The sequence below is a fragment of the Poromitra crassiceps genome (assembly GCF_964638095.1).
Source record: "Poromitra crassiceps genome assembly, chromosome: 6".
Classification (NCBI taxonomy): Eukaryota; Metazoa; Chordata; class Actinopteri; order Beryciformes; family Melamphaidae; genus Poromitra; species Poromitra crassiceps.
Window position 1 is genome coordinate 59,783,956 of NC_139627.1, and position 12,794 is coordinate 59,796,749.

General features: G+C 42.4%; 1 protein-coding gene across 1 annotated transcript in view; it reads right to left on the minus strand.

Moving 5' to 3' along the window:
* Positions 1-1,658: 1,658 nt before the first annotated feature.
* Positions 1,659-12,794, minus strand: part of LOC310778413 (uncharacterized protein) — a 12,933-nt gene continuing 1,797 nt past the window's right edge. The window contains exons 2-5 of the mRNA XM_083638834.1: positions 7,169-7,299; positions 6,340-6,532; positions 4,593-4,738; positions 1,659-3,105 (exon numbers count right to left, since the gene is read on the minus strand). Of these exons, the coding sequence (XP_083494960.1) occupies positions 3,022-3,105; positions 4,593-4,738; positions 6,340-6,532; positions 7,169-7,299 (554 nt within the window). The 3' untranslated portion in view covers positions 1,659-3,021. The remainder of the gene's footprint in view (positions 3,106-4,592; positions 4,739-6,339; positions 6,533-7,168; positions 7,300-12,794) is intronic.

Genomic DNA, 12,794 nt, shown 5'->3' on the forward strand with positions numbered 1-12,794 from the left:
GTCAGCCAGGACAAAACAAGACCCCGACGATGCCATCCTGGACCTGGGGAGAAAAGTGACCAACACTCCCGACCAGTGACCTTTCACAGAGCAAACCAGTCGAGAAGCAATCGCTAGACCAGACCAATCAACAATGAAAACAATCGTCAGTTGCAGCCAGGGTGGGAATTTCCTCATTTTATGGGTGTGGCCATCTGGCCTTCAGCATCACAAATGTGTTTAGTGTATAAGGCCACATGTCAGGGCACAACCACCATTGATCTATTGACATCATGAAGAGCGATTTTTCTAAAATGTGTGTTAAAATGAGCCAATCACACATCCTTTGCATAGAGCAGCTACATTAAACTGAGACCACTGACTCTTTTAAAGCAACTGACAGTAGAAGGCTGGTAGCAGGGCACTGCCAAGGTGGCCGAGAACAATCGTCCAGCCCAACTCTCAGCTATTGATATAAACTAGGGTTTCCTGGTGAGACCGTGGGCGCTTCCATGACACCCTCCCTCCCTGTTTCCAGCTGCCGGTTGCCTGTTTCCGCCCAGGACCGTTCATAGCGAAAGAGACTGAAAATAATCATAATAATTGTTGTGACTTTGTACCTACCTATGTCTTGTAATGGAGCCCCCCAGCACAATAATTTCACACGTGCATAATTGTACAACAGAGTGACAATATCTTGAATCTTGAAAGTGAGAGACCCGCTAAAGCTCCGTTCAATGACCAAATAATAAGAGTTCCGGTTTGGACGTTTAGCCTTCAAAACAAAAGCGGCCGCTATGCAACCACATACGATTTTTAGCCATTTCTACTAAAATAAACCCGTACCGTACGAGTGAATTGACATTCACCTCGTTTTTGTAAAATATTGCCGCTATGCAACCACACAACGTTACTATTTTTAGCCATTCGGATAAAATAAGCCAAACGTTCCCACTCTTTGACAGCGGCGCGCACGTCCTTGCTAGTGAAACATTTTTAAACAGGAAGTCGACAACCAGCAACCGCTGAGAATCATGGGAAACGTAAGTCCAGGAATAAGGTGAATAACCCTCAAATATACATCCTATAAGACAAGTGAAGCTAGGTCCCCATTTCCATGTATAAACCTCAAATCTATTATGCATCCTAGAAGACAAGTGCTCATATGCCATGTGTTCCAGGGCACAGAGTGCCATGTGTTCCAGGGCACAGAGTGCCATGTGTTCCAGGGCACAGAGAACGGAATGACACTGTGTGCAGAAAGAGCCAGGCGTTTCTGTGTGCCAAGAAAATCTGATCATCAATTGATGTCTGCATTCACAATTTTGTCATTCAAAGTCAACATAAAGACTTGATAAGTTGTGATTCAGTTGGACTGGGCAGTTTCATGTTAAACATGGCAACAGAAAGCTTTCTAAAGTTACTGCAATACATAAAACATGTGCATGGCAACTTATTCTGTTTATCACAGTGGCAGCCATCATGGAATTACCCACTGTACATCTAATAATAATAATAATAATAATAATAATAATAATACATTTTATTTGTAGTGCACTCTTCATTCAGAAAGAATCTCAGAGTGCTACAGAGTTAAAAACATCACAAGCAAATTGTACATTTGACATTTGACTGTATTGATCTGGCAGCAGCTTAATTTTTCTATATTGGAATATAACTGAAAACATCTGTTGTTCAATGTAACATAAACATATGACGGCAGTCAATTGGTATAATTGAGTAAATTAGTTTTTCATCAGAAAGGCACCTGTAGGGAACCTCAGGTTTATCCCATTGTAAGGCCACCTACATTATGTCACCGCATCACATTTTCTCCACTAGAGGGAGCTCCAGTAGGAAACGCCAATTCCCAAGCATGCAGGGACACCCTTTACAGCACTGCATCACATTGTCTCCACTGGAGGCGGGACACTTATCCATTAGGGGCACCAGATTGGGCACTTCATCATGTTTTCTCACCTATACTGTAGGTGTACCCTATACAGCATTTTCTCTCCCTGAAAAAGGGCACCCTTTGGGGCACTGTCATGTAGCCTACTGTAGGGGTGGCATACTGTAGAGGGCACTTCATAACACCACCCCTTTCCAATGTAAGGGCACCTTATTCACCTTATGTAGCCACGCCCATTTGACCCGGTTGTGTGGCCATATCAAAACTTCCGGCTAAAAATAAAATAAAATAAAATGGCTGGCTGCTCCAATATCATCTAACTCTGAATTAACTAATAATTTAGCCAATTGTATGTAACATACCAAATAAAAGCAAACGGCAATGTCTAAGAATGCAACGCCATGTAACTGGCTCGTTAAGTCTCGCATTCCAGGGAATTACGTTAACGTCTGCAGGTCTTATTGACGTCAGTGGCTCGAGCGCAACTCGGAGGAGAGAAAACTATCTGAAGCTTTCTTTGTTGGAGTCCAGGTATGTTTTACCAGAAAGTGCTCGTCATTGTCGACGATAACGTTATCAGACCTGGCTAACAGTGGATACTTGCTTGCTTGCTGTGTACCGGCTCAAAGTAGTAGGCTACGTTCTTTATTTGACCCCTTCACTGTCCGCTCCAAAAACAACTCTTATTTTGCGCCGTGACCGCCGGAAGTGTTAAAAGGACCCGGAAGAATTTGGCCCACTGTAAGGTCTGAACATAAGGTGAATAGGGCACAGTATCACATGTTCTCCAATAGAAGGGCACTCATAAGAGACGTCAACAATTATTGTCTTGGTATTTATATCTGTTTCCTACTATTATTTTGCTGTGGCAGCGATCCAATTTGCCCTTCAAGTTTAGTATGGACTGAAGTATTCTGATACACACTGAAACATCTCCATTACTTTCATATCTTTAATAATATTTCTTTAGATCAAAAAATAAATAGTGTATGTAAGTGAACAATGTGCAGTATTGATGAAGTATTGGTGTGTCTTTGTTGTACAATACTTTCATTCTTGTGAGCAAAAACACAAACTCTAACTGCCAACTTGTGTGAAACACCAGCGGCCTTTTTGGGGACTTGTTGTCATTAGACTTTGTAGGGTCTCCTGAACTCTCCAGGTCTGGTGTTGACGTATTCAATTGATTCCTCCTCCTGTGTCTTTAACTTCCTCTGAGGATCACAACAGAGAAGGAACTTTAATAACATTTTGGCTACAAACAACCAACTAGACAACTTGATAATACGTAAGAACTCAAAGCACAGCTCTGTTTTTGGTCGTTATTTATGAGCATTAGGCTATTAGCAATACATTTATATTTTTTATAGACAAATCATTCATGTTTCTCACATTCAAAGTTAAAAGGTGAATCAATCTAATACATTTTAAAGTAAATTAATGTCTCTTAGTGCACCATACTGCAAACAAACCTATCATCAAACATGAAGGTTAAATGCTAAAGTGTTAGCATGGAGCTACTATCACTCAACCTGGTGAGTGTATGCTAAAGTGTTAGCATGGATGGAGCTACTATCACTCAACCTGGCGAGTGTATGCTAAAGTGTTAGCATGGAGCTACTATCACTCAACATGGCGAGTGTATGCTAAAGTGTTAGCATGGAGCTACTATCACTCAACCTGGCGAGTGTATGCTAAAGTGTTAGCATGGAGCTACTATCACTCAACATAGCGAGTGTATGCTAAAGTGTTAGCATGGAGCTACTATCACTCAACATAGCGAGTGTATGCTAAAGTGTTAGCATGGAGCTACTATCACTCAACATGGCGAGTGTATGCTAAAGTGTTAGCATGGAGCTACTATCACTCAACATGGCGAGTGTATGCTAAAGTGTTAGCATGGAGCTACTATCACTCAACCTGGCGAGTGTATGCTAAAGTGTTAGCATGGAGCTACTATCACTCAACATAGCGAGTGTATGCTAAAGTGTTAGCATGGAGCTACTATCACTCAACATAGCGAGTGTATGCTAAAGTGTTAGCATGGAGCTACTATCACTCAACATGGCGAGTGTATGCTAAAGTGTTAGCATGGAGCTACTATCACTCAACCTGGCGAGTGTATGCTAAAGTGTTAGCATGGAGCTACTATCACTCAAGATGGTGAGTGTATGCTAAAGTGTTAGCATGGAGTTAGCACTGGCGTTTAAATTGAAGTTATCCTTTATTCTCTGCGTGTGGAAATTCATCCTCTGCATTTGACCCATCCTCGAGACTACTAGGAACCTTCCTGGAACTAGGAGCAGTGGACAGCCGCAGTGCAGTGCCCGGTGACCAACTCCAGTTTGATTGCCAGTGCCTTGGTCAGGAGCACTGACAGGAGTATTAAGCCTAACTAGATATACTGTATTAAGCCTAACTAGATATACTGTATTAAGCCTAACTAGATATACTGTATTAAGCCTAACTAGATATAGGCCTACTGTATTAAGCCTAACTAGATATACTGTACCAGGGACACATGGATTATTTTGGTGTCTCTGACTTCTCGTATATTAACAGCTACATTGACAAATGGGACAATCTACCAAAAACCAGCTGAACATCTCAGTTCATCTGCCGGCCAGATGGTCTGTCATTCATTCATTCATTCATTCATTCATTCATTCATTCATTCATTCATTCATTCATTCATTCTCACCCATATGAAGATGGCAACACAGGTGATTGACAGGCTGTAGACCAATAGGACACCACATCCCACCCACAGCAACAGCTCTGGGACAGACAGAGAACCATCTGGACAGCTCTGATTGGCCAGGACACCCTGATTGATCGCTGGCCTTTCTATGAATCAATCAGAGAACAGGATTATATATATGTTTCATAGTGGTAAGTGTTTGTGTGTCTGTGTGTTTATTTGTTTATTTAAAAGGATCCCCATTAGCTGCTGCCGAAACAACAGCTAGTCTTCCTGGGGTCCAAACACACACATACACAATACATTACAGCAATTGTAAACTGTAGACAGTAAAGTTCAGTAGTAAAATAACATCGTAAAAAAAAAAAAAAAAATAGTAAAATGCAATACAGGAGAATCACAGAGTATAAAACAGTAAAAAAATAGGAAAAAAACAGCAATAATTTGGTCAGCTAGTTATGTAGCTGGCCAGCTACATTTGATCAGCTGATCTAAAAGACACTGTTCTAAGACATACTATTAAAAGAAAAACATAACAAGAGAAGTAAAGTTGTGTGACAAGCTATAAAGTGTGTTTGCTGGTGTTGGTGAGTGCAGATGGGCTCTTAGTTTCCGTTTAAAACCTACCCTCCCATGGATGGAGGAAATGTTTACTGGCAGACAATTCCAGGACATTATAGATCTGTATGTGACAGTTTTCTTCATAAAGTTGGTTTTGGGTCTAGGCAAAGTCAACTGACCCCTGCTCGCCCCTCTGGTGGAGTGTGTGTGAGTACGTGAGCTATAAATTATGCTGTCGAAGAGAAAGCCAAGAGTTTGGGTATGAATAACTTTGTGAAAATGTACAAGTTGGATGGATGATAGTCTCTGCTCAACAGTAAGCCATGTGAGACGTGGATGCATTTCAGCTACGCAGACCTAGGGGAGCACCCAAGGACCAGCCTAGCTGCTTTGTTTTGTGCAACTTGTAATTTTTCAATAAGACCTTTAGCTGCAGATGACCATACCACAGAGCAGTATCCAAATGACTATCAGTATGTTAATTTTAGGATTCTGTGATCATCTATAATTAGAGCCAAAAATTATGCACATTGTTTTTGATATATTGAGTATAAGTTTATTTGCCTTTATCCAATTATATATAATACTTAGCTCGCTAGAGAGAACATGGTTAAGTTCAGTACATGTGTGAGCCGCATAATAAATAGTAGAATCGTCTGCGTACATAGTCAAACCTGCCTTACTGATTGCTTATGGCATATCATTTGTGAACATGGAGAAGAGGAGAGGCCCAAGACAACTCCCTTGTGGGACCCCGCAGTTCAGGGTCCTACTGCTAGATAGTGCCCCATTAAAATAGACTCTCTGTGACCCAGGTAGCTCTTGACCCACTGAATTGCAGATGATTTAAATCCACAACACGCAAGTTTAGATGTTAAAATGTCATGGTCGATCACATCAAATGCTGTATCGTGTGTATGTATCTGTGTGTGTGTGTGTGTGTGTGTGTGTGTGTTTGTGTGTGTGTATTTGTGTGTGTGTGTGTGTGTGTGTGTGTGTTTGTGTGTGTGTATTTGTGTGTGTGTGTGTGTGTGTGTGTGTGTGTGTTTGTGTGTGTGTATTTGTGTGTGTGTGTGTGTGTGTGTGTGTGTGTGTGTGTGTGTGTGTGTGTGTGTGTGTGTGTGTGTGTGTGTGTGTGTGTGTGTGTGTGTGTGTGTGTGTGTGTGTGTGTGTGTGTGTGTGTTACCTGGCCCTGCTACCACAGTGGTGAGGCAGTCCTCTTTGTGAGGTGGGGGGTAGATGATGTCTCTCTGGCAGGTGTACAGCCCTCTGCTGCTGGTCAGAATCTCGAAGTGCCCGCTGCCGTTCTCGCTGTAGAAGCGCCCGCTGCCGTTCTCGCTGTAGAAGCGTACCTCCGCGGCAGGAGGTGCACTCTTCTTCTGCACACACAACAAATCTACTAAATAATGTTCAGGCCCCAATATGTAACTATAGAGTGCTGCAGGAAGGACAGGAGTCCTAAAACCTGGAAGTTTGCTTTGTCTGGAAGGCAATGGGTTTTTGATATGGGGATTTTGCTTAGATGCCTGAAATAAGGTCTGTCGTTAACAAACGTTTATGAAACTGTGACCTTTGTGTTCAGCGAGATCATCTTCACAAATTAACATCACTTTTATAATTTTTGACATACGTTTTCTGAAAACCGTGATGTTTTTTTCACACAGAAGAGATGGTGGAGAAGATTCCTTAACTGGATATACTGTAGGCTGGATCACTGTTTAGTTAGAGCCATCAGAAAGTAGCATAAAACCGACATTTATTCATATTGCCAATTAGGTAATTCAATTTAAAAATACAAAAAACATTGGAGGTATTTGTGTCAGTTTTGAATCTGATTCATGAGGAGGAACGACATGTTTATCACTAGAAATACAAGACAACATACACATGCACGCGCACACACACATGCACTCACACAGAAACACACACACACACACACACACACACACACACACACACACACATGCACTCACACAGAAACACACACACACACACACACACACACACAGACCTACCAGGTCTACAGTGTGCTTGAGGCGGCAGTTGAAGAAGAGGTGATAGTTGATCTCCGTGTCGGCGGTCATGTTGGAAGGTGGACAGGAGATGGACACATTCCTGAGGCCAGGCACCGTGATGATGGACGTAACTGACAGACAGGCGGACAGACAGATTAATACACCATTCACTGCTGCAGTATGATGTGATGTCACTGTGTGTGTGTGTGTGTGTGTGTGTGTGTGTGTGTGTGTGTGTGCGTGTGTGTTTCTCAAAACTCGCATGTCAAGGACCCCAAACTGACACGAAGTAGACCACGGACCACCATTTGAGGGATTTGTCCCAGGGTCCCCCATCTGATAAGATTTGAGCTTTTAGATGTTTCAGTACAGAAGGTGTATGAAACCCATGACCAAAATAGTCCTACATTCTGCCATTGTGTTACTTATGGATGGGACCCTGGGACCAAGCCCCCAGGAATAGCGCTGGTCTGTGAAGCCATTTGAACATGGTGGCAAAGCTCTGTATTGCAAGTCACGTGATGCCATGCAGCCCACAAGGGAAAATTCCCATCCACTTGTATGGGGACCCCGGCAGCTGTTAAACCCAGGGGATTTTTTTCCGGGTGTCACTCAAAGTATAAAACAACTCTTTTAATTATCAAATAGTTTTTTATGGGGCATTTTTTCTTCAGAAGCCACTAAGAGCCGTATACGGGTGTATTTTCTTCATCTACATCTACATCCATGGGTGGGAGACGTCATGGAATACGTCATGGCACACATGCGCACTTCGCCTTGGGCCGCATGGTCAGGGAGTGAAACCAGGAAGAAAAAACCCCCATGATGGCTTCATGCACCAGTGAGCAGCCTCCTTCTGAATGCATGGGTGGGCGTGGCTCGTCCCCTATCCACTTCTGTTAATACATCCATGCCTGGGACCCCCTCAAGGACCCCTGTTTGAGAAGCACTGCATTCGACAAACCCTCATTTGGTGGGGTGTAACAGAAAAGTAATATAATGAGTAGTGTAATGAATTACTGTTGGCAGGGAGTAATAAGTAAAGTAATATTACTTTTGAAAAGAGTAACGAGTAATATACTGAACAAGAGGTGTGGTGAGGAGTAGAGCTGGGTATTGGTTCAAATTTCAAGAATCGATATCAAAGGATTAAAATAAAAATCGATTAAAAATCGGAGAATCGATTTTTTTGAACCCAGCCCTAGTGAGGAGCCAAATGCAGACAGAAGGCAGCAGGCGGATTTCATGAGCAAACAAAGGTCTTTACTCGACGATAATACAATAAGAAGAGGAACAGTATAACTCTATAACACAGCTAGGAAACCAACTTGAAACAACACTCGAAACACTGGTAACACTTGAGACAAAGCAACACATAGGACAGGGTAGACAATAAATACCATACCAGTGAGCATACCATGACTCGACCAGGGCTACAGACAGACTAAGACAATAATATACAAAGCTCCAGCCCGGCGAGCTGCAGGGCTGCTAGGAATTGAGCGTGCATAGCCCGCGAGATGCCTATAGCCCTAGTATATATATATATATATATATATATATATATATATATATATATACACACACACACACACACACACACACACACACACACACACACACACACACACACACACATTTAAATGATTTATTTATGTCCACATAGATACAGAGTACAAAGGACATAAACACTAGTAATGCAATCAGATGTTGGGAGTTGGTCAGATACAAGAGTGCCTAATTGGCGACCACAATAATGCATACAAAGAAGATATATATAATACCACACAGGGTGATGACAAAGGCAGATTGACATACAGTTATACTGTAATACAAGATAAGGGACAGTATCAAATTCCATGGGTACAAAAAGCAGCGCCTCCTCCATATTGAGCGACTGCCAATAATAGCAGATACTGAACAATACCTTGCTAACTGTTTGGCCCTTCTCTTAGGTAGACCAGCCATCTGGAGGCCTCTCACAACCAGCTTATGGACATGACCCAGGCTACCAAATATGAAAACTATAAGTTTACCATGTAGCCCAGCTGTGAAATGGTCTGCTCCAGCTGTTGATATTTTAGCATCTTGGTTATAAAGGCCTCCTCTAGGCTGTGGTCAAAGGTACAGCCAACCTCAAGAACAAAACACCTCTCTGAGATTTTCATTCACGACAACAACATCAGGAGTGTTAGCTGGAATATTAGGGAACACACACACACACACACACACACACACACACACACACACACACACACACACACACACACACACACACACACACACACACACACACACACACACATATATTAAGCCAAACATTGATTTGTCCTGAAGTACTGTACGTAAGTAGAATTTTCAGGTATCTGTACTGAGTATTTGTTTTTACTTTTACATTCTAACACAACATTTTAACACAAATATCTGTACTTTCTATATTTTTAAATTTTCAAAACAGGCTAGTTACTTTAGTTTTAATACATGACACGACAGCCAAACACAGCGCAACATTGTTTGTCTGTCTCTCATCTTGTGCTCTCCCTTCACTTCTAGCTCGCTCAACCGCCTCTCTCTCTCTCCCCTCTCTCTCTCTCTCTCTTTCTCTCTCTCTCTCTCTCTCTCTCTCTCTCTTTCTCTCTCTCTCTCTCTCTCTCTCTCGTGTGTGTCACTTTACATCAACAATGTAATGTAATGAGGCAGAAGGAGTAGATGTAGATTTTAAGAGTAGACTTTAATGATAATTGAGCTTTTTGTGGAAACATTTAATATTTCCAGAATGAGTTTATGAGATTAAAATCAGAGATTACCCAGAAAAAAGATCCCTTGCTACTTCACGTTGCAGGTGGAACAGTCGTCTCTGTCGGCCCACATACTGTATAGTGAAATGAATTCACTCGGTTGGTTATGATTCACACTTTTTTTTCTTTTCATGCTAATTTCTCACGTTAATCTCAGACATTCTGGGGAATATGACCTTCTTCCTCCTCCCCCTCCTCCAGCTGTGATTAAAACAAGTCACCCACATTGGCCCTGATACGCCATCCTAGACTTTACTGCAGCCAAACACTTTAGTGTGTGTAAAAAAAAGCTGTAGCATTTCTTCATATTCCCATATTGTTCTTATTTTTAAGTTTGTAGTTTGTTCTTTCACTCATTACACACTGCATATATTGACATTTTTAGATGTGGCCAGCATGGCCAGCAGCTCTATAAGTCACTCTGTTGGTTGCTTGGTTTGTTGGTTGCTTGGTCCACAAACACAGTCTTCGCCCTAGGCGTCTGAAATTTGCCGTGGAGGTCAGGTGTTTATTGCTGTTTATTAAAGGATCCCCATTAGCTGCTGCCTGGACGTCCGCTAGTCTTCCTGGGGTCCAAGAACATTACATGACAAGCAATAAGTACAATACAAGAACACAAAGGAACATAACAGAGAGGAAGAATAAAACGCAAATCTAACCCAAAACAGACAATAACATGGTCAGCTTGCCCTCTAGCATGGGCAGCTAGCCCTCTATCATGGTCAGCTTGCCCTCTAGCATGGGCAGCTAGCCCTCTATCATGGTCAGCTTGCCCTCTAGCATGGGCAGTTAGCTCTCTATCATGGTCAGCTTGCCCTCTAGCATGGTCAGCTAGCCCTCTATCATGGTCAGCTAGCCCTCTATCATGGTCAGCTTGCCCTCTAGCATGGTCAGCTTGCCCTCTAGCATGGTCAGCTAGCCCTCTAACACGGTCAGCTTGCCCTCTAGCATGGTCAGCTAGCCCTCTATCATGGTCAGCTAGCCCTCTAGCATGGTCAGCTTGTCCTCTATCATGGTCAGCTAGCCCTCTATCATGGTCAGCTAGCCCTCTAGCATGGTCAGCTTGCCCTCTATCATGGTCAGCTTGCCCTCTAGCATGGTCAGCTTGCCCTCTAGCATGGTCAGCTAGCCCTCTAACACGGTCAGCTTGCCCTCTAGCATGGTCAGCTAGCCCTCTATCATGGTCAGCTAGCCCTCTATCATGGTCAGCTAGCCCTCTAGCATGGTCAGCTTGCCCTCTATCATGGTCAGCTAGCCCTCTATCATGGTCAGCTAGCCCTCTAGCATGGTCAGCTTGCCCTCTATCATGGTCAGCTAGCCCTCTAACACAGTCAGCTTGCCCTCTAGCCGGCCAATAACCCAAATTAAAATATGGTTGGACTCGGTACATCTCTATAGTTGAGAAAACAAACATAGAAAGTGATATGACAAACATCAGTGTGTGTGTGTGTGTGTGTGTGTGTGTGTGTGTGTGTGTGTGTGTGTGTGTGTGTGTGTGTGTGTGTGTGTGTGTGTGTGTGTGTGTGTGTGTGATACTGTGTGTGAGTAGATGGGATCTGAGCATCTGTTTAAAACAAGCCCTCCCTTTGATGGGACTCATATGTAGTTGGTCTTTGGTCTGAGTAAAGTAATCTGACCACCACTCGCCCCTCTGGTGGAGTGTGTATGAATCCCTGAACTATAATTTATGTTGTTGAAAATAGATTTTGGGGTTTGAGTTTGAATAACTCTGTGAAAATATATAAGTAGGTTGGCCGGTAGCCTTTTCTCAACACTAAGCCATGTGAGATGTATTATGTATATATGTCAGCTATGCTAGACCATAGGGGAGCAGCCCAGGACCAGCCTAGCTGCCTTGTTTTGTGCTACTTGTAACTTCCCTAGTAGACCTTTAGATGACCATACCACAGAGCAATCGTCCAAATGACACTGCACTATTGAACAAACAATTTGGCTCAGTAATAATGGTGTAACAAAAGATGCACACTTTCTAGTAATGGCAACTGCTCTACCCATTTTGGCAACCACCCTGTTGATGTGCTCAGACCACGACAATGAACTGTCAAGCCAGAGTCCAAGAAGCTGTGTTCTTTTTATTTGTATGGTTTGACCCTCTATCTGTAAATTAATTTTAGGATTGTGTGATAATCTATAATTAGAGCCGAATAAAAAAATGTTAAGTATAAGTTTATTTATTTTTATTCAGTTATATATGATGTTAAGCTCACTAGACAGGACCAGAGCATGTGGGTGCCACGTAGCAAAGTGTATCATCAGCATACACTAGCCCAGCGCTTCCCATTCCCAACCTTTTTGACGTCACAAAAATCTAGGGACCCGAGACATTCAAATTCTGGTACACCGTCGATAATATCATCAGTGACATCGTCAGTGATGTGCACATGTATGCTTCTTTTCCCCCTCAGAATTCTGACTTTAATCTGAGCCTTCTGACATTAATCTCAAAATTCTGACTTTATTTTCAGAATTCCGCCTTTATTCTCAGAATCCTGATTTAAAGTTATAATCTCAAACATTTTCATAAAAAAAGGTCACACTGTTTGGATCTCACCTGTAATTACCACTCATCGCCATACTGTAGGTGTCACCCAAAAGAACAAAACTGAAATCTTAGAGATGATCACTTTCACTTTAAACTCGGAACTAAAACAAACAAACAAACAAACAAACAAAACACAAGTGACCCTAATCATCTTCGCCAGTTTTAAATTGTGTTTGGTGTATTATTATTTTTTTCTTTTTCTTCAGGCGACCCTATTTGAATTTCAGGTGACCCCAAGGTTGGGAACCACTGACCTCAGGCATCC